A 23303-nucleotide genomic window follows, 5' to 3' on the forward strand; every position below is an offset into this window, starting at 1 on the left:
TTTTTTGAGATGGAGTCTTGCTCTGTCGCCCAGGCTGGAGTGCAGTGGCATGATCTTGGCTCACTGCAGGCTCTGCCTCCCTCGAGTAGTAGCTACTCGAGCTACTTGGGAGGTTGAGGCATGCCATTTTCCTTCCTCAACCTCCCGAGTAGCTGGGACTACAGGCGACCGCCACCACGCCTGGCCAACTTTTTTGTATTTTTTAGTAGAGATGGGGTTTCACCATGTTAACCAGGATGGTCTTGATCTCCTGACCTCGTGATCCACCCGCTTCGGCCTCCCAAAGTGCTGGGACTACAGGCATGAGCCACCATGCCCAGCCAGATTTAATGGTTTTTAACTGTATCTTTACAAAGAGGCACAATCCTTTTTCATTTGTTTGTTTTTAAACCTTTTTTGAGTTATAATTTTATATGCCATAAAATTGACCCATTTTAAATGTCCTAACCTACTTTCTATCTCTATAGATTAGCCTTTCCTGGATATTTCTTATAAATGGAATCATACAATACACAGTCTTCTTGTCTGACTTTCATTTAGTGTAATGCTTTTGAGGTTCACTTGTTTTGTAGCATGTATCAGTACTTCATTCTTTTTTATGGCTGAATAATACTCCATTATAATACATATGCCATATTTTGCTTAGCCATTCACTGGTTAATGGACATTTGGATTGTTTCCATTTTTTGGCTATTATGAACAGTGCTGCTATGACATTTATGCACAAGTCTGTGTGTGAAAATATATTTTTGTTTCTCTTGAGTGAAACAGAGTGGAATGGCTGGTTCATATGGTAAACCGGTGCTTAACTTTTGAAGAAACTTCCAAACAGTTTAAACCAACTGCCCCATTTTCCATATTCACCAGCAATGCCTGAGGGTTCCAATTCCTTCATATTCTCACCAGCACTTTTTATTATCTGTCTTTTAGGTTGTAACCATCCTAGTGTGTGTGAAGTGGTATCTGATTGGAGTCTTGATTTGCATTTTCTTAATGACTACTGATGTTGAGCCCTTTCACATGTGCTCTTGGCCATTTGCCTGTCTTCTCTGGGAAGATGTCTATTTAGATATTTTGCTGATTATTAAACTGGCATGTTTGTCTTCTTATTGAGCGTAAAAGTTTTTTTATATATTCTGGATACAAGGGGAGTAACACATTTACTTGATAAAGGGAGAATGGTTCACGACCCCCCTGCCCAGTCTGCAGTGGCCTGGCCAGCAGGGTCTCCATGGCTCTTCTTTTCTCCCCTAGGTGGCCCTTAGGGGACTCCTAGAAGCAGTTCATTGAAGTCTGCCTCCTCCATGGCGTAAACAAGCACAAAGGGGCAACGTGGGGACACAGGAATAGAAAGAGCTTCCTCAACTGCATAGGTGCTTAGAAAGGGCTATAGAGGGGCCTGGGGAATGGGTTCCTCTTCAGTGAAGGGTTTCTATCTTGTGTTTAGCTAAGCGAGTTTCCACTCCATGATAGGGGAATAGCATAGGGTTTATCCTGGTCCTGGTCAGCATTCAGAGTGCTTTATTTTATGGCTCTGCCTTACTCAGCCCCATCACCCCAAGTCAGTGCACAAAGCCAGGCTTCGGGGTGTACTTAGCCTTCTCACTGGGCTCCCTCCTGCCTCAGTAGCCCAGTTCTCTGTGGCCCAGTGCCATGGACAGCTGGCCAGCCCCTGGTGGCTGAACTGCCTACTCCTCAAGGAGACTGTGCCTTGAGGACACAGTCTGTGTCTCATCCACCTGTGTAGCCGCAAGCCAGTACCGAACGTAGCTCAAAACATCTTTGCAGACAATTTTCTTAAGCCACTGAATGAGGAAGAAGGAATGAATTCATATATTGGAAACAGGAAAACTGAGACTCAGACAGATTAAGTAGTCTGTCTACTAGAAGACTCAAGACCTCCAGAATCACATGGGTTGTCAGTGAAGGGGCTGGGTCTCAAATTAAGGTTCTCTAATCCCCAGCGTTCTTTTCCCACTACATTAAGTTACGAGTCCTAGCCTTTTATCTTCAGACATTTCAACTTAGAGAACAAATGCTTAAACTACGAGGCAGATCAGAGATGGTTCTGAGGGGTGATACCTCCGGAGTGGAGGGCGCAAGTGGGATGGCGAGGTAATTGTACATGTGGTTTTGATGGAAACGTCAGGGAGTAAGTATTTCTAATTTCAACTTAGAGGAGGAATATTTATATACAAGGCAAATTAGGGATGGTTCTGAGGAGTGAAACCACCACAGTGGAGGGGGCAAATGGGATGGCGAAGAAATTGTATATGTGGTTTCGATAGTCGATGGAGATGTCAGGGAGTAAATACCTCTCCAGAGATTACTCTGATTTGTGAGACACTGCAAGATCTCTTGGAGGAGCTGGGATTTGGGGAGTGAAAGTAACGGTGCTAGGAAGAACCTTAGAGGAAGCAGAATCATGGCATAGGAGAGGGATAGGGTAGGACATGTTTGGGACTTGGGGAGTTGTCCCTGTGGCATGTGGGCATCTCAGGAGCATGGGGAATTGTAGCTAGAGAGCTGGGGTGAGATCTTTCTGAAGGTCAAGCTGAAGCATTTTTCTCCTGCAGTGAGACCTGATTAGAGGCCCTAGAGGAGTCAGTTGGCTAACCAGGATCTCATACATGTTTTCTCCAGTTTCATGAAACATTGAGAGTGTTCTTTTCCTTATATAACTTTCTGGTCTCAGCTATTCTGATTACACCATCTCAAAAATCAGAGACTCTTGAAACATCTTTGCAATAAAAAGAAAATGGTGCTTTTTGTTTGCTGTTTGGCGAGAAGCTGGCTCCAGAAATGCTCTGTAGGAGAGTAAGCAAAAGATACGAAGGCGGGCACCTTGGCAACGTGAATGTATCTCTTAGTTAAACAGCTCCCTGGCTTGACTGAGCAGGGTTTGCTTTCAGCCCCCTCACACTACAGTAGGGCAGGAAACGTTTTTTAATCAGCCTTAGTTTTCTAGATATGAGCATGGTGCCTAGCAGATAGTGGGAACTGACTGATTGAGTGAATGAAACAAACATATTCAATGAGCCAGTTAAAAAATGAATGAATGAATACTGTGATGGTTTGTTTCTCCTATACATACCATTACCCAATTAGTAATAGTGAATCGCAGGGTTACTTCTCCCAGTGCTTGGTAATTTCCTGGGAAATAAAAGAAAGTCACTGATACGGTTACAGTAAAGAGAATTTAACAATTGGCCAGGCGCAGTGGCTCACGCCTGTAATCCCAGCACTTTGGGAGACCGAGGCGGGCGGATCATATGAGGTCAGGAGTTCGAGACCACCCTGGCCGACATGGCGAAACCCTGTCTCTACTAAAAATACAAAAATTAGCCTGGCGTGGTGGTGGGCGCCTGTAATTCCAGCTACTTGGGAGGCTGAGGCAGGAGAATCACTTGAACCCAGGAGGCGGAGATTGCAGTGAGCCAAGATCGTGCCACTGCACTCCAGCTTGGGTGACAGAGTGAGACTGTGTCTCAACAAAAAAAGAGTTTAACAATCTAGGACAGTCTGATTTGATGGTAGTTTACCAAATATTTTAAATTTTGATGGACCTGTAGAGAAATTAGTCCATTGTAACTTTATTTTTTGCAGAGAGTTCACATATAAACCAGTTGCCCAGCCTCACTATGAGAAAAGGTTTGAGAGTCTCCAGTTTCCTGTCACTTCAAGTCTATTTCCTTTTTTTTTCTTTATTTCTTCTTAAAAAAAAAAACACTTAAAAAAAGGGGGTACATGTGCAGAACGTGCAGGTTCGTTACAGAGGTATACTTGTGCCATGGTGGTTTGCTGCACCTATTGACCGATCCTCCAAGTTCCCTCCCCTCGGTCCCCACCCCCCAGTAGGCCTGGTGTGTGTTGTTCCTCTCTCTGTGTCCATGTGTTCTCAGTGTTCAACCCCCACCTATGAGTGAGAACATGGGGTATTTGGTTTTCTGTTCCTGTGTTAGTTTGCTGAGGATGATGGCTTCTAGCTTCTTCCATGTCCCTGCAAAGGACGTGATCTCATTCCTTTTTATGGCTGCATAGTATTCCACGGTCTGTATGTACCACATTTTCTTTATCCAGTCTATCATTGATGGGCATTTGGGTTGGTTCCATGTCTTTGTTATTGTAAATAGTGCTGCAATAAACATATGTATGCATGTGTCTTAATAGCAGAATGATTTATAATCCTTTGGGTCTATACCCAGTAATGGGATTGCTGGGTCAAATGGTATTTCTGGTTCTAGATCCTTGAGGAATCGCCATACTGTCTTCCACAGTGGTTGAACTAATTTACATTCCCACCAACAGTATAAAAGTGTTCCTGTTTCTCCACAGCCTCACCAGCATCTGTTGTTTCCTGACTTTTTAATAATCACCATTCTGACTAGCATGAGATGGTATCTCATTGTAGTTTTGATTTGCTTTTCTCTGATGATCAGTGATGTTGAGCTTTTTTTCATGTTTCTTGGCCACGTAAATGTCTTCTTTTGAGAAAAGTCTATCTCCTATTTAATCTTAGATTCATGATCTTCAGAAGCCCTTGGATCTGGGTCTCCCTTGCAGAACTGGAAGAGAAACACTCACTACCATTATTTCTGTATTTTTTGTTCTAGTGAGGAGAACTTTCAGCTAGCAATCAGGAAACCTGAAAGACCCACCTCTTTTATTAACATGAAAACGTTATCCAAGTAGCATTATCTCTTACTTGTTTTGTGAACTTGTTGTGAGGAATTTACAAAACCCTTTAGACAATGCGGAGTTTTGACACAATTTGAAATCCTGAAGAAAAAGGAGCCATGGAAGAGACCCAAAGGCTTACGTTAGAGGGAGCAAGTGTGCTCTTTCAAGTCATGGGAGGGAGCCACTGTGGTTCCAAGTAGGAAAAACTAATCTAGCATCTTCTTTTAAATGAAAATTTCTCCTATGAAAATCTGGCTTTCAGCCTGATCTGGGATGGTGCCAGTGAGTGGGTAGGCAAAGAAAAGGCAGTGAGTGGAGCTAATTAATTAGTCAATCAAAAAGTATTTATAGTTCTCTAGGTATAGGGCAACATGCTGGACTCAGTGGGAAATGCAAAGAAGAGTAAGATCCAACCTCAGCCCCTGAAAAGCTTGCAGCTGGTCTCCCTGGGAGGCGAGGTGTACAGGTGCTGACAGGAAAGAAAGCACAAGGCAGGTTTTTAATTGGGCAGTATGTCTCACAGATGCAAGATAGGTAATCCAGGCACATAGGCTGTTATTCTAGGCTTATCATCATTTACATTGTGCCATGGAGTGTCAGTGTTCAAAGCATCTATGAAAGCTGCTTTTATAACTGGTTAGATTGAGCTAGTTAAGGGCTTAACAGACCCTTCACCAATGAGCATAAGATGGGTTGGGTGAAGAAAATATGAGGGATGAAGGAGTGCTGCTATTTTCCAAAAATGACCCCAAAGAGATTGGGCCTTCATCCTTTGCTGTTTAGAAGCAAAAGAGTCATTGTAAAAATGTTCAGAGGGAAAATATGTGATGAAAAAAACGAATTACATACTATAATTTTCATTTTATGGTAACCGCACGTACACGTAGACCTTAGAAAACTCTTTTAAACATGTTAGAGGAATAAGTACATGGACAGAGGAAAATGAAATGTTGGGGACAAAAATAAGGCTATATTGACCTCAAATTTTCCGTTAGTCATTTCCATTGACCAGATCTTCTAGAAGACTGCTTGACATTTCAAATATAACTATTCCCACTGACAACAAAATGAGATGGGATGACTGAATAGCTGCAGCTAACGTTTATTATTGACCATGTTCCAGACTTTCTCTACCTTTATACTTAATGGCAATCCTGTGTATAGTATACCTCCTGGCTCAGATGCAAATAGTCATAACTGTGTTAACACTGGATATCGATCACAGAAAAATTGTGATCTAACACTATTGGGAGGACAAGACAAAAGGCAATATGCATATAGGTGGTAGTGGGGACTGGGCAAGAAAAAAGTAAACCCGTGTATTTTTGGTGGCAGCTCAGTAGATAATGCCCCAAACTGAAGAAAGCCAAACAAGACACAGAGATAGAGTCATGCTATTTAGAGATGAGGGGCGGGGGGGTGCGATTATCAAAGAAACAGTTAAAATAATTAAAAATGATTGGCATTTATGACACAGAGTGGAAGAGTATAGAACTATTGATTCTTTAAATTATGTGCATGTCTAGCTGTGATAAAAATAAAAATTAGGCTGAATGCCATGGCTCATGCCTATAATCCCTTTATTTTGGGAAACTGAGATGGGAGAATTGCTTGAGCCCGAGAGTTCAAGACCAGCTTGGACAACGAGACACTGTCCCTGCAAAAAATGAATTAAAAAAATTAACCAGATGTGGTGGCATGCACTGTAATCCTAGTTACTACGGAGGATCTTTGGTGGGAGGGTCCCTTGAGACCAGGAGGTGGAGGCTGCAGTGAGCTGTGATTGTGCCACTGCACTCCAGCCTGAGAAACAGAGTGAGACTCTGTCTCAAAACAAAAACAAACAACCTTGAAAAGTGAGGGGAAAATTCAGATAAGAAAAAAAAATGACCAAAAAGGAGCATGGGTGCACTTCTCATTATAATGAAACTTAAAAGAGAATACAAAAAAATTAATTCAAAACAAGGAATTAACATTAATCTCGAGTACAGTTTTTTAAAACTGATTATTATTATTTTTTTTTCTGAGACTGGGTCTCATTTTTTCACCCAGGCTGGAGTGCAGTGGGGTGAACATGGCTCACTGCAGCCTCGACCTCCTAGGCTCAAGAGATCCTCCTGCCTCAGTCTTCCAAGTAGCTGGGACTGTAGGCGTGTGCCGCCACACCCAGCTAATTTTTCAATTTTATGTAGAGATGGGTTTCGCTATGTTGCCCAGGCTGGTCTAGAACTCTTGGGATCCAGCGATCCACCCGCCTCCGCCTCCCAAAGTGGTAGGATTACAGGCGTGAGCCACTGGCCCCGGCCCCTAAAACAAATCATGAAAAGGAGAAGGTTGTGCGATGTTATGTTCCTTCCTCTTTTTTCCACACACACTCACATTCTGGTCAGGTGTTTGTGTGTATCCTTTGACCTTTCCTTGTCATTGGCTTCTACTTGAATAGGATGACTAGCGAAGATCTGGGGGGCCAAGTTTGAGCTGTGTCATCTAACCCAGTCTCTTCATTCTCCAGCTGTGAATCTGGCTTCACTTTGTTCTTCACTGGGTTCTTAGAATATCTTCTTTCCTGCCATCTTGCTGTATCCCCCTATGCTGCTGGCCTCCTCAACCAAACTCCTCGGTCTATCCCCCTGGCTCTGACTCATTCCTTACCCTGACCTTGTTGTCTGTATTTGCTTTGACTACCCTATGAGTTTCCTCAACCTAATTCTTAATTCCTGGCTGCCACCTCCTTGTCAAAACTTGGCTAAATCCACTTTGGAATGCTAAGGCGGATGGGACTGCCTGGGAAGAATTTGGAGAATCTGCAGCTCCGCTCTTTCCTCATTCTTGAGAGCCAGGCTAGTGACTGAGGGTATATGGGGAGAGAGACGGGGAGAGAGACAGAGAGAGTTTGGAGAGAAGGCAGCATGATCATACCAATCATCTTGGGCCCCATCAGTCTCCTTGGGAATGCTAACATGTCTCCTGGTATAGTCTTTCTTTTATTTATACTTCAGTTTATCTTAGAAACTGTTCTGAAAGTTTTAAACCCGGAGACATCTCTCCAACTTCCTTGCATGAGCTGTATTTTGATCGCTTTAGAGGCTGTGGCAGGATTTCAGTCTTGCTCGTGGTAATTTTACATGGAGTGACATCTGAGTCGCTTTTCGACTGCATTCCACACCAATCTGTCCAGCCCTGCAGTTTGTGGGCTGACTCCTGTTGTCTTTCAACATACGGAGCACTATGAGATAGTGCGAGTTTGGGTCTTGTCAGGGAGTCTGATTAAGCCACAGTCAGAGACGGCAGTCCTAAGTGTGAAATGTAACAGGCCTTCTCAAGACAGCTTCATCTGTGAGCTGCTGGAGATGGCTGGTGCTGTTCTGTTGGGAATAGGGGCTTGCTAACAAAGCAAACATTTTTTTTTCTATCGCAGGCTAGGTCTATGGTGGTAACATTTGGCAAGTTGAGTAACAGGGAACATAGATAACTGTGAACAGATGGGCAACTATTAAAAGATTTGAGGGGCTTTCATCATTTCTCAAATGGCCTTCACCCACCTACAGGATACCCAGCTCCCTTGCAGGAGGATTACGTAAAGGATTCAATTACATTTCTCTTTCCTTTTTTTTTTTTTCCTTCAATTGCGATGGAAGCACAAGCTCTGACGTGAAGAGGAAAAGAATAGATGAGAAATTTCTAATTTTGAATCCCCTTAGGATTAGATGCTGATTTCAGCTGTGCAGAGAACACTGCCCCATATTTTGCAAGAGTAACTGCTGCCAGTTTCAGGAGAGATGACTTTCCAAAATAGACAGTAAACTCCGCCCTCCATAGCTGATGACCATCTGACATTCAGACAGAATTACAGAGCTATACAAGTTTTGATAAGTATAACCTTGCTTTTGAAAAATGGCAGTGGCACATCATTACTGTGTTTAAGCTCAAAACTGATGGACTACAAAACACATAAGAGAAATGTATTGCCCGGCCCCAGCAGAAACATAAAATATTTATCCATCTGAGAGCAATTAAATTTATTTACCCCTGCTTTAGGACAGCAGTGTCTCGGATTCAGAAGCATGCTGTTCCTCTTTTGCTCAGAATGATGCTTGGAAGGTTCTTAAGAGGGAGAAGAATTGCAGGCACTGATTAAGAGGAGGCTTGTTGTCTTCTCTTAAGGAGCAGCAGCCTGATTTTGCCAAAAGCAGCCATAAATTGATATGGCCGGGGTTAAGGTGGCTATAAGCTAGATCTCAGTAACCTGAACAAATTAGATTGGGTTTCATTCCTCAGAGGTTGCCTTAATGACATATAAATTCTAGGGCCAATAATCTTAATATAAGTTTATAATTTTAGTGGGTACTTACCCTATGCACACTCATTTAATTTTCTGTTTGGAAGCGGGAAGCATGGATACCCTGCCCCCTCGCCATTTTTTTTTTCTAGACAGAGTCTTGCTTTGTCACCCAGGCTGGAGTGCAGTGGCGTGATCTCAGCTCACTGCAACCTCCACCTCCTGGGTTCAAGCAAGTCTCCTGCCTCAGTCTCCCGAGTAGTTAGGATTACAGGTGCCCGCCACCGTGCCTGGCTGACTTTTTAATTTTTATTATTTTATTTTATTTATTTATTTATGAGACAGAGTCTCACTCTGTCGCCAGGCTGGAGTGCAGTGGCACAATCTCGCCTCACTGCAACCTCCGCCTCCCGGGCTCAAGTGATTCTACTGCTTCAGCCTCCCGAGTAGCTGGGATTACAGGCGTGTGCCACCACACCCAGCTAATTTTTGTATTTTTAGTAGAAACGGGGTTTCACCATGTAGGCCAGGCTGGTCTCGAACTCCTGACTTCGTGATCCGCCTGCCTCAGCCTCCCAAAGTGCTGGGATTACAGGCATGAGCCACTGCAACTGGTCACCCTGCCCCATTTTTATCCCCAGTCCTCTGATCAGCTTTAGTCCCTATTTATCCCAGCCAAGAGTACTGGGTAACTGAAGATCCCTGTCTCTACACACCACCCCACCTAAGACTAAATTTTGCTTAAACATACCCAGCAGCCTTACAAAAGGGAAATAACCATTTGTCATATTTTAAATTAAAACCCTACATTCAGAATAATTATAATTTAAAATAATTCAGCAACAGAAACACCAAAACAAACCAATCAGTAATAAGTGGAAAACAATTAGCTCTTGGGGGTGATGGCCTCTTTGCCTGCTAAATGATGCTCAGATTCATAAACTCAGTTCTCCTGGGCTGGGCTGTTTGGTTTTATGTAATTGAGTAAACAAGGATTATCGGTGGGTTTAGTCTCCCCTGGAGAATTATACTTTAACAGAAGGAATTATTGGAAATAGTGAAAATATGTTCCCACCATTAGCAGAAGAGCTGGCAATATTAATTTTTCCATATATGTTTTGTGAGCTTTTAAAAAGTTAAGTGCTGTACATAGATTGTGTCATATAACAAGGAAGCATCCACACAGGCACTTGGAAGCAGTATAAAGGGAGTGAATATTTGTGTATTACATATTGGGCTTGTAATAATCACTAATGGAATAGAAAATAAGCTCAATATAATGCCAATTTTTTTTGGTTCCAAGTTTTAGGTTCTTTTGAATTTCACATATTTTTCTGATATTTAGAAATACTCTGTAGGTAAATAAAAGACGCATGCACACACATTTATAGCAGCACAATTCGCAATAGCAAAGATACGGAACCAACGTAAGTCTCCATCAACCAATGAATGGATAAAGAAAATGTGGTATATATGCACCATGAAATACTAGTCAGTCAAAGAAAGGAACAAAATAATGTCTTTTACACTAACTTGGATGGAGCTGGAGGCCATATTATTCTAAGTGAAGTAGCTCAAGAATGGAAAACCAAATATCATATGTTCCTCACTTATAAGTGGGAGCTAAGCTATGAGGACGCAAAAGCATAAGAATGATGTAATGGACTTTGGGGACTCGGGGAAGGGTGGGAGGGGGATGAGGGACAAAAGACTACACATTGGGTACAGTGTACACTGCTCAGGTGATGGGTGCATCCAAACCTCAGAAATCACCACTAAAGAACTTCTCCATGTAACCAAAAACCACTTGTACCCAACCCCAAAACTACTGAGATTAAAAAGCAACAATAATACATACAATTTCATGGTTAAAAAATAAAAATAAAGCCATCCCCAGTGATTGTGTCTTCCTCCTCGCTGTTGTTGAGACTGATGGTGTTGGTTTGCTCATCCTCCCTGATGCTCACGCAGCCTCCGTTTGTGCCTGTGCTTTTCTAGAATGGCCAACATGCAGGGACTGGTGGAAAGACTGGAACGAGCTGTCAGCCGCCTGGAGTCGCTGTCTGCAGAGTCCCACAGGCCCCCTGGGAACTGCGGGGAAGTCAATGGTGTCATTGGAGGTAGGGTCACAAACTGTTGTCATTCCTGGTCTTCTTGTGGGTCACTTCATTTTGTTTCCATCATTTCACTCTCAAGGAACATTTCTATTATCCTTCAGCTTCCCTACTCCTTCCACTGTATGTGACCATAACATTAACCAGAGGCAAGCAATCCCTGAAAAAGAGAAAGGAAGAAAACCTTTCAACCCACAATCCACAAAAATTATCAGTATCTGTGCCTTTTAGAGACAGGGTCTCGCTCTATCATCCAGGCTGGAGTGCAGTGGTGCAATCGTAGCTCACAGTGACTTCAAACTCCTGGGCTCAAAGCATCTCCCTGCCTTGGCCTCTGGAAGTGCTGGATTACAGATGTGAGCCACTGTGCCCAGCCTCAGTGCCTTTAAGAGCATATTCGTCTTTCTTTCGTTTAGTGTTCATACTGCTGTCCCGCACTCAATGACTAAATATATTATCTACATAATTATCAAAAAAGAAACTAATGTTCTCGATTAGAATGTAAATTGGAAGGAATTATCATTCTGTAGATTTTCATTTTAAAAAGAGCAAATCACTAAATTTAGGAACTGAAGTTTTGAAGGAAGCTAGTCTTATGCGAAGGCAAATATGACCTTGATGTGACATAACTACGTCACAGTGTTTTACCTTTGCCTATTCCTAACGAAATATGCTTTTTTTTTTTTTTTTGAGATGCAGTCTCGCTCTGTTGCCCAGGCTGGAGTGCAGTGGCATGATCTCGGCTCGCTACAACCTCTGCTTCCCAGATTCAAGTGATTCTCCTGCCTCAGCCTCCCGGGTAGCTGGGACTACAGGCACCTGCCACCATACCCAGATAATTTTTTGTATTTTTAATAGAGACGGGGTTTCACCATGTTAACCAAGATGGTCTCGATCTCCTGACCTCGTGATCCGCTTGCCTCGTCCTCCCAAAGTGCTGGGATTATAGGCGTGAACCACCATACCTGGCCAACCAAATACGCTTTTAAAACTATATCCTAATACCATACTGTAAAACATTTTTTAATTATATCATCAAAAATAAAAAGTTGGCTACTTTCCAAAAAGGGTACCACATATGGCAAGCTCTCCAAGTTATCTACAATAATTTTTCCAATTCCTTCTTGACTAAGGGACAAATAAAAATTACAAATAATTTACTTAATAATTTTTTTAACAAATAAAAATAAAGGACAACCAATTAAATTTGAATTTCAGATAGAGAACACTTTTTCAGGGGGTATAAGGATGTCCCAAATACTGCATGGGCTATACTGCGTGCTATGCACCTACAGCAAACATTTAATTCATTGCTTCTCTGAAATTCAAATTGAACCAGGCAATCTGCATTTAATATGGCAACTCTGTTCTTGTCACATGGGCACTTCCTCCTTATCTGACCCATACTGAATCCTGTCAGGTTTTTTTGGGCTGAGAAAAGCCGTGGGGAAGAAGGGACTTCAGAAAAAGCTTTCACCAGGAAAGACCTACATTGGTGCTTCTAGAATTTCAGGCGAATTTGGACCCGTGCCTGTATTACATACCATGGGACAAAAATTACTGTGTGAGCACAAATGTGCTGGCTGGTTTATTTCCCCCCTGAACATAATGAAAATTAAAATGCTTTGAATGAATTGAAAGGGGGTGTTGTTTTAAGGAAGGCTGCCAGGAGCCTGTAAGTTTTTTTCCGCACCAACTGAGACACATCTATGATTTCATTTTAAGCCTCTTTTTGTTAACTGTATACAGTTGGTATATGAGATTCAATAAACCTTATTTGTAAGAAAATATTTTCACCCTCTCTTCAGTAACTTTGTTTCATTATACTGTTGGCATCAGATGATTAAAGACATTTCTCTAAACTACTGACCACAAATGTGAAGCCTGTGAATACACAAAACAAAGTTAAAATCCAACTATCAGGAGATTATATAGTATTATTGAGTAAAGAAAAAAACCTCAATAATTTGAACCTCACTTATTCAAAGAGGTACTAGACTGAACTTGGTACATTGTAAAAAAAAGATTTTTCTAGGAAAATTAATAGGCTAAGTAGAATTAGAGAGTATGTAATTAAATTATTTAAATTATTTAAGTGTTTAAACAAATATTTTCTCATATAACAAATCATTCCAAACCAGTTATTAAAGCAAAGCTCCTCTAAAACAACTTAGCCCGTAATTTACTATCCTACTTGAAATGAAGTAGGATAATTAGTAAATTGTCTGAATGATATCCATCCTTAAAACATTTTACTAATCCTAAACAACACCATTTCCATTTCTTCTTAATTAGTAAGTTTTGACAATTTTCTAAATTCTATTTTTAACATATCCGCAGAACAACCTTTTACCTTACATGTAAACATCATTACGACAATGTTATAACAAAAGTTATTTTTTTTTAACTTTAAAAGAAACTTAAAAATGTTTAAAATCGGGCTGGGAGCAGTGTCTCACGCCTGTAATCCAGCACTTTGGGAGGCCGCGGTGGGCGGATCACGAGGTCAGGAGATCAAGACCATCCTGGCTGAGACGGTGAAACTCCGTCTCTACTAAAAATGAAAAAACTTAGCCGGGCGCGGTGTCGGGCGCCTGTAATCCCAGCTACTCGGGAGGCTGAGGCAGGAGAATGGCGTGAACCCGGGAGGCGGAGCTTGCAGTGAGCCGAGATCGCGCCACTGCACTCCAGCCTGGGCGACAGAGCAAGATTCCGTCTCAAAAAAAAAATAAATAAACTTTTAGAAAGAACATAATCCTTACAAATGCATAATAGGCGTAGATCAAAGGACCACTCTATTATGATCCTGGTATTATGATGTGCTTTAGAAGGTGAGTGTTTTTTTTCTCTGGTGATAATCAGTTAAGTTGCGCTCAACAGTTGAAGAAATATTTTTGCTTTTTTATAATGCGACAAACACTGTGCTAGGTGCAAGATAATTGAAGATGAATTATACACAGTCCTAATGTTCCAGAATCTTTGGTCTCAATGCATTACTATTCATGGCCCCAAATTCTTTGATTAAGGGATGCTCAAAGGATGCAGTTTGGGGAGAAAGACAGGTCTGCCCGCAGGAGGTGTGAACAGAGCTGAACGATGAAAGGAAATTGGAAAATATTCCCTTTTATCATTGTACCTTCTGCTATGTAGAGGACTCTGTCACTTTTCTGAAACTTTCTCCCACTTTAAATACTCAGCAGAGACCCCCTCTCGGGCCTCTTCCATAGCAACAAACAGGTTTATCTGTCTCCAAACGGATCCATAAGGAGCCTTTGGGCTTGTGTCCTTTTTATGTTCCAGAAGTTGTTACATACTGTACTGTGAGCTTTAAGATAACTCAGCTTCAACGTCTAGCTTCAATATCCTGCTCAGAAGTTAGAACACACCTGCAGAGAGCTGTAAATAACTTGTTTCCATCACCCTTTGGTCCTGTGGAAATGGGTAATTGGGAGAAAGAGAAAAAGAAAGACACTCTCCTAATAGTTTTGTGAGCGTGGATGATATATTTGTACAACATGAGAAAAGGAATCCTAGGTTTTGGTTAGAGTTTTCATAGTTTCTCAGTATTGTATTTCTCAATATTAGGGACATGAAATCAGGGACTTAGATTTTTTTTCTGTTAATTAAAAGGCAGGGAAGGAAATGCAGAGCACACCTGTTGGGCAGTTGCCACTTGAGCTTTGCCAGTAATTTGGCAGCTCTGAACCCAACAGGTATGGGCTCAGCAGTCAATTTCATTCCCACTATGGTTGTCCCCCCACCCGCTGGGGAGTGAAGAAGGAAGAAAATGAGTGAAATCAGCTTTCTTTTCCTCCTTGCCCAGAGTTCATTATTACCTTCTGATTGTCATGGGTAATCTTGGTAACTGTTTGTGAGGTCATTATAGCATCTGAGCAGGTGGCTATGGAAGAAGGGCCACTGGCTTTGGATGAATCGGCCGGGTTCAGGTTTTGGATCTGCCTTTTGTTTGGTCTGTAACTCTGGCCCTGTCAGGTGCTGTGTTTGCAGCCATTACCTCATCTGTGATGGTGCTACCTACCTCCCTGTGTTCGGAGGGAATGAAATGAAATTATGTAGCGTCTTTACTCAGGAGGATGAAAAATAGGACAACAGTGTTTTCCTGAGCTGTTGAGAAATGTTTAATAAACATTGATGGAGATCCAGGCACGGTGGCTCACGCCTGTAATCCCAGTACTTTGGGAGGCCAAGGTGGGCCGATCACTTGAGCCCAGGAGTTCGAAACCAGCCTGACCAATATGCTGAGACCCTGTCTCTACAAAAACTACAAAAATTAACACAGCATGGTGGCACGCATCTATGGTCCCAGCTACTTGGGAGGCTGAGGCTGGAGAATCACTTGAACCTGGGAGAAGGAGGTTGCAGTGAGCCAAGATCACCACTGCACTCCAGCCTGGGTGACAGAGTGAGACCCTGTCTCAAAAAAAAAAAAAAAAAAAAAAAACCCAAAAAAACAAAAACATTGATTGAGTGAAGGAATGACTTAGCAAATGAATTAGTGAGAATGACATTGATGATATTAAACTTCTGTATTGCCTATGGCAAGACAGTCCCAGGTTATCTTTTTTTTTTTTTCTTGAGATGGAGTCTTGCTCTGTCACTCAGGCTGGAGTGCAGTGGCACGATCTCGACTCACTGAGATCACCTCCACCTCCCAGTTACAAGCGATTCTCCTGCCTCAGCCTCCTGAGTAGCTGGGATTAAAGATGCCCACCACCACGCCTGGCTAATTTTTGTATTTTTAGTAGAGACGGGTTTCACCATGTTGTCCAGGCTGGTCTTAAACTCCTGACCTCAGGTGATCTGCCCGCCTCGGACTCCCAAAGTGCTGGGATTACAGGTGTGAGCCACCGTGCCTGGCTAGTCCCAGGTTTTCATTCAACGGCCAGGGAATAACAAACTGCTCCTTTCCCTAAGGTGTGGCACCCTCCGTGGAAGCCTTTGACAAGCTGATGGACAGTATGGTGGCCGAGTTTTTAAAGAACAGTAGGATCCTTGCTGGGGACGTGGAGACCCATGTAAGTACTTTCCTCCCCCGTTCTCATTAGAGAGTTTAAACTTACCAGCCCAGCCTCTGCGAACTCTAACAGCCTGAGGAGATCTTTATTTACTTATTTATTTTTTACTCTGGCTAGGCAGATTGTGGCTAAAACATTCATTTACCCATTTATTCATTTAATTGTTCCTGCAACGCCTATGGATAGAGTATTGTCCAGCACTGTTCTGGAAGCTAGGAGCATGGGGGTGAAGAAGATAGGCCACATCCTGTTCTCACAGAACTTCCACTTTAGTCTGGGAAACAGATGATATATACAAATATATAAACGAATTCAGGTAGTTATAAGTATGAAAAGAATAAGAAAGCAGAGTCATGATTTAGAGTGCTGGAAGCAGGGCTATTGCTTGAGATAGGAAGGTGTATCCGAGGTGACACTGAGCAGAGATCTGATGGTGAGAGGTAGTGAGCTGTGGAGTGATGTGGGGAAGAGAGTTCCAGGCAGAGGGAACAGCAAGAGCAAAGGCTCAGAGCAAGCTTGGTGTGTTCCCAGCAGAACAGAAGGCCTGGGAAAACATAAGGGAGAGGGGTAACAAGGGCTCAGAGTACAACATGCTCTTCTAGTCACAGTGAAGGACTTGGCTCTCCCTCCCACTGTGATGGGAAGCCACCCGGGGTCACCGGGCAGAGGACTCAGGGCAATTTGATTTATGCTTTAAGAAAGTTCCCCTGGCTGAGCTGACTCAGTCACCAGCCACCCTTCTTCTTTCTGTAAAATGCGGCCTGAGGATATCACCTCATATCCATTGGGATGGCTACTATCCAAAGAACAGGAATTAACAAGTACTGGTTAGGATGGGGAGAAACTGGAGCCTCTACACACTGTTGGTGGGAATGTAAAATGGTGCAGGCACTGTGGAAAACAGGATGTTGGCTCCTCAAAAAAAAAAAAAAAGAACTACTATATGATCCAACAATTTCATTTCTATGTATATCCCCCAAATTTAAAAGCAGCATCTCCAAGAGACACCCATGTTCATAGCAGCATTATTCACAATAGCCACGAGGTGGAAGCAACTCAAGTGTGCATTGACAGATACACTAAATGTGGTCTGTACATACAATGCAATATTATTCAGCCTTGAAAAGGAAGGAAATACTGTTACATGCTGTAGTATGGATGAACCTTGAGGACATTATGCTAAGGGAAATAAGCCAGACACAAAAAGACAAATACTGTATGATTCCATTTATTTGCAGTACCTAGGGTGGTCAAATTTGTGGAGACAAAGTAGAATGGTGTTTGCCGGAGGCTGGAGGGAGGAGAGAATAGGAAATTGTTAAATTAGTACAGAGTTTCAGTTTTCCAAGATTAAGAAGTTTTGGAGATTGTACAACTATGTGAATATACTTAACACTACCGAGCTGTACACTGAAAATGGTTAAGATGGTAAATTTTGTTATGTATATCTTACTATAATTTTGAACAAAGTACAGCCTGAGGAAAAGCAAAAACACAGAATTCGATAATCTCTGGATTGGAAGAGAACTTTAAAAGTACCTAGGTTAGCCTGCCAGTTTTAGACACTTTTCATATTTTAAAAAATATTAACATCATCTCCGGGGTTAGTCATTGTTTGCATGCATTTAGTGAAAATCTAATGTGATAGCCAAACCAATTAAAAACATAAAAAGAAATGTATCACTGGGTTCTTCTTTTTCTTTGGCCTTTGTTTCTCACTAAGGATTGAATTCCAAATCCATCTACCTATAGATTTCTCAGCAATGACAGAATCCTGGCAAAACCATTTTCACTACAGATTCACAGAAAATCTGATTCTTGAATAAAGTTGTGGTTTGGGGCTTTTAAAAAAAAGTATAAAGGGATTCTCTCTTTGCTCGCCTCCCAATTACACATCATATGCAATACCCAACACCAGTCTCCCAGGGGATCCAGTGACTCCGGTTATGCCGGAGGCTCCAAAATTGTAATTAAATAGGTGCTTATCTCATCACGTTGCAATGTATTTGTTTGCCACATCTAAGAAAAACAAAGATACTTCTCCATTTCTGTTGAAGTACCCCTTGGTGAAAGAGACAAGCCTTGATATATTTGAGTTCTGGAAAAACCTGGGCACTAAGAAGCGTCTGCATCAAATGTATCCCACAGCTCTATCGTTACTACTCTAGTCTGTTCTTTTCCTCAGTGTTTTTGTTTACAAGAAACCTTGTATGCAGCAAGAGAGTGGCTGAGCCTCTTGTATTCTGAGACATGATAACTCCTGAATGCTAACATACACAAAGGAATATTATCTGCAATACACTGAAAAAGATGCTTGAGTGATTGATGAACATTTTCTCTCTTGAACGCTATCACAGTAATCCTTGTATCATTATGGTTACTATTAATTAATGCCAACATTAGGCTTCTGAGGTACACAGTACATTATAACTCATTAGGAGTATCTCAAAAATTCTAGACAGAAGCTTTTTACAAGAGAATAATGAGACCTGTAAATAAGTATATTTAACTTTGCATTTTTTAAAAGAGTAAGATTTGTATGCTGTCTTCAAATTGCACAGTAAATAGTCCCTTTAAGTTCTTTTTAGAACAAAGTGAGTTATAAAGTGTAGCTTAATACTAAGTTTTTCATCTCTTCGTTCATCAGGCTGTAAACAGGATGACTCAGATGAAGGAATATTCTCAGTAATGAATATGTAATGCTTAAGAAAATTTATGTTCTCCCTAGTTTTTAAAAAATAGAGGAAAGGAAGGAAAAGAATAAAAGAGGGAAGGAAGAAAGACAAGCAAGAAAGAGAGAAAGAAAGAAACACTTGTCATCTGAAAGTTTAGACTCCAGCTCTACAACACAAAGAAAAGTACAGGCAGCTATAGTCCATCTGCCCATGACTTTAATACTTTGAACATGCCGTTTATTTTTTCTCTCGCTTATAGAACCATGTGTCATTGGCATTAAGCTTGCAGCTGTTGCCTCTCACATCAGCCAGAAGTGGGGGTTGAACTTTATTCCGAGAACACACCTGTTGCCTAGAAAAAAAGCCCTCACATACCTGATTGTACAGGATGGAAATTTGAGAGTGACACAAATGTGCATCATGTTAAATCCTGTGCCTGTGCTTAAAAGTCATTTCACAGATACCAGTAAGGAATAAGGGCAGCCAAGCCATGATTTAACGTCTGTCTCAATGTGTTGGCTGCTGGTTGGGCTTAATTTACTGAACACTCAATAGCCTATTGACAGAACAGACCACAAAAAAGGGGAACTAATAGCTACAATTAGGAATCTCTGCTGAACCGAAGAGCATAACAGGTTTAGAAAAGATTAGAACTTGTAAAGCCTTCTTGTGTGCAACCTAAACCAAAGGGCTTATTTAAACTACTCTTCAACCCAAGAAACTTGACACAGCTTGCACCCCTTTTAAAAAAGAATAGATAATTTTATGCATAATTGCACGCATGCATGATTTTTTAATAGATATTGGGTAAATAGAGTTCTCAATGTCAAAGAAGCAGATCCTCTAGAAACTGGGCCTATATAATACCTAGCCCTTGGTTGGACATCATTTATCCATAAATAGATTTATGTGACTTTGGGTTTTTTTTTTTTTTTCGAGACAGAGTCTCGCCCTGTTGCCCAGGCTTGAGTGCAGTGGCGTGATTTCAGCTCACTGCAACCTCCACCTCCCGGGTTCAAGCGATTCTTCTGTCTCAGCCTCCTGAGTACCTGGGATTACAGCCGCACGCCACTACGTCTGGCTAATTTTTGTATTTTTAGTAGAGACGGAGTTTCACCATGTTGGCCAGGCTGGTCTTGAACTCCTGACCTCATGATCCACCCTCCTCAGCCTCCCAAAGTGCTGAGATTATAGGCGTGAGCCACTACACCCAGCCATTAGGGGTTATTTTTTAACAAAGCTATCCTATTGTTAGGATTCATGGCGGAACTGATCTCAGGTCTATTTCTAATTGATGTGACAAATAGGAAGCAACTGCAAATCATAGCTTTTCCTAACCCAAGTCCTTTTTGGAGATTTCTAGAACTTACATTGTAAATGTTTGTAGGAATCTGGAATATTTATTTCCTGTTCTTGATTGAAATGGATTTAAAAAACTGTTGTTACCACATGCTCTCACTAATAACTGGGAGCTAAACATTGAGAACACGTGGTCACAAAGAAGGGGACAATAGACAGTGGGCCAATTGGAGGGTGGAGGGCAGAAGAAGGGTGAGGATCAGAAAGTACCTGTCGGGTGCTATGCTTATCACCTGGGCAATGAAATAATCTGTACACCAAACCTCCGCGACACAAAATTTACCTGCATAACAAACCTGTATGTGTACCCCTGAACCTAAACTAGAAGTTTAAAAAAAGATCTCATTAAAAACAATAATTATTATTAATTATTTAAAATGAAAGAACCACAATTTGAACAAAAGGGCAATAAAATTCAACTAAACGTAACACACATAAAGCATGCTATGATTAAATCCATGCTGTCTAATGTTCTGTCTTTGAGTTCCCTGACCTCTATGAAGGATGAACACTATCAGAAAGTTATTAGAGCCTCACTTTTGACGGGTCATAGTCACTATGCTAGATGTTCATAGTCTTTACCATTTATTTAAATCATCTACAAAACAGGTTGCTCATTTTGTGCCATGCTGTTTGGTTAATGAGTTCAAAGAGTGGCAAAATGAGAAGTCTCTCTTCCTCTGACTCGCACTGGCAGTTTGTATTAATATTTGGATTTAGAGTGGCCCTGCTTTTGACAGCATGACCTTGAGCTAGTCCCTTCATCTGCTCCTTAACAAGGCAGGACAACATAATTTATCAGGGCCTCTGTCTCTCAATAGCCCATGCACCTGACTCATCAGTTCTCTCTGCCTGAAAGCATGAGGGAGCTATTCGGTTTCCAAATGAAGAGCTTGCAATAGGGTGGCCTCATCACCATTATAAAGAGCATCTTCAGTCATGCCAGGGAAGATGCCCTGAGAAACAAGCAGAAGGAACCATGTCAGAAAAAGGATACACAGAACACTAAAGACAAAACATCTTTCCACTCTCCTGTGGTGTAGACGAATATCAGTCTCCTTCATCTAAAAGGACCCGGAGGCCTCTACCAGTCTGTGCTTTCTGGTCCTACGAGTTGTCACATCTTCCTTTACATGAATCTTATCTCTGTAACATATAATAATCTTATCTCTGGGATAAATAATACAGAATATCTGCATGTTTATCTTATGGATGGTAACTTGTATTCTTTCAGTTCTTTTGATTCTCGAAAATATTTATGGATCATTTGTACTCATTTGAAAAGTGACCATTTACATTTTTGGCGCTTCAGAATCTGTGTCTTTACAGGATCCGCATCCCAAAAAATCTTATCAGAAGGACCACTATGGGGCTGACTCTGCAAACCAGCCCATTCCACGTCGATCTCCTCACCTCCCCACTCTGCCTTCAGCCAACTTGCTCTTCCTATGAACTTCCAGTTTCCTGTTCACTGTTTTAATTTGAACGTTAATTTTTATTACCACTAGATGTGGAATATCTTGGCAATTGCAAGCCCGAAGAATCTGTACGTCTTTCAATTTCACCAAATGGCAGAGATCCAAAAGATGACTTGCATCAAGAATTCTGCCTCTAGGTTTCATCCAGGCTTTAAATCGGGCATCTTCTTTCTTACTGTCTTAGCCATGAATGATAGCCAGAATTTTTAGAGAAGGAAGCATTTAAAAGTCATCCATTCCAGTTATCCACCCATCCACCCCCTTGCTTGCTTGCTTGTTTTCTGTCTTTTTTTCTTGCTTCCTTCTTCCTTTCCTTTCTTCTCCCTCTTTTCTTTCTTTTCCTTTCTTTCCATTTATTTTCATCCTTCTTTCCTTCCATACTTCCTTCTCTCCTTTTCTTTTTTCCCTCTTTTTTTCTTCCTCCCTTCCTTCCTTCTCCCTTTCTTTCTTAGCTTTTATTTTCTTTTACTTCCTTCCTTCCCTCCTTTCTCTTCCCTCCCTCCCTCCCTCTCTCCCCCCTCCCTCCCTCCCTCTCTCCCTCCCATCCATCCATCTATCTGTCCTTCTATCTTCTACAGAGAAGGAAACTGCAAATTAGAGAGGCTAGGTGATGTGCGTGGTGTGTTAAAGATCTCAGCAATGCAGTGGCAGAGCCAGGAATCTGGTCTCCAGAGTCTCTGTCTGTCACCTTGGCAGGCGCCTACTTTAACCTGCAATAGGGTGGCCTCATCACCATTATAAAAAGCATCTTCAACCATGCTGGGGAAAACACCATGAGAAGCAAACAGAAGGAACCATGTCAGAAAAAGGATTTACAGAACACTGAAGATAAAACATCTTCTCTTCCTGCTCTCTCCTTGTGGTATAGACGAACATCTGACTCCTTCATCTAAAAGGACTCTAGGCCTCCACGTGTCTGTGCTTTCAGGTCCTACAAGTTGTCATGGCAGCTGTGTCTCCCATCACCCTTGTGGTAATTGGCTGACTCGTGAGAAGCAAGACCGCACTGACCTGCCTCCTTCCCTCTTTCTAGACCTCACTCCCTCTTTCTAGAAGACGAGGATAGGTCTCCATGACCAGGCTCAGGCCTAGGGCAGAGGAGAGGGTGGAAGGCTACTGTGCCTCTTAGTGACCAGGAGAATGCTGCCTCCAGGACAGAACTCTGTCCCTCATGGTCTTCATTTCTGCTCCTTTGTACTGGCGTGGGCTCGGCCTGATCATTACTCACTATGCTGTTGGCAACAAATTTGCAGAATTCAGAAAAGTCACAGATAGATCAGCCTCTGTTATCATGTCTTCCCAAGAACGTGGAGAAGTTTTATTCTCAGCGTAGAACACATGGTTTGCTACCAAACATGCTTTGATTCACAGCTCATCTCCTGCTAAATCTCAGGCCTTAATTGGACATCCCTGTGACTCCTTTTTTACTTAAAGTTTGTTTCTAGAGCATACAATCCGCATCTATCTCACGGAACATCCTAATTTCATAAACACACTTAGAGCTTTGGGGACTGGCCAATAAGAAACCGGACTTGGAATCAAAACCAGACTTCGAAGGGCCACCAGGCCTGACCAACCACAGGATTGCCCATTTACTCTACCAATGAAAAAAATCACCAAGACACCTTGCTGAAACAATGAATCAGATTCCATGAGTTGAAAAAAATCACCAAGACACCTTG

The 23303-nt window shown here is 41.9% G+C and overlaps 1 protein-coding gene across 1 annotated transcript in view; it reads left to right on the forward strand.

Moving 5' to 3' along the window:
* The window catches only part of CAP2 (cyclase associated actin cytoskeleton regulatory protein 2), a 162399-nt gene that overhangs the window by 17465 nt on the left and 121631 nt on the right, over positions 1–23303 (forward strand). The window contains exons 2-3 of the mRNA XM_054492451.2: positions 10958–11079; positions 16009–16109. Of these exons, the coding sequence (XP_054348426.1) occupies positions 10959–11079; positions 16009–16109 (222 nt within the window). The 5' untranslated portion in view covers position 10958. The remainder of the gene's footprint in view (positions 1–10957; positions 11080–16008; positions 16110–23303) is intronic.

Source organism: Pongo pygmaeus, chromosome 5, assembly GCF_028885625.2.
Source record: "Pongo pygmaeus isolate AG05252 chromosome 5, NHGRI_mPonPyg2-v2.0_pri, whole genome shotgun sequence".
NCBI lineage: Eukaryota > Metazoa > Chordata > Mammalia > Primates > Hominidae > Pongo > Pongo pygmaeus.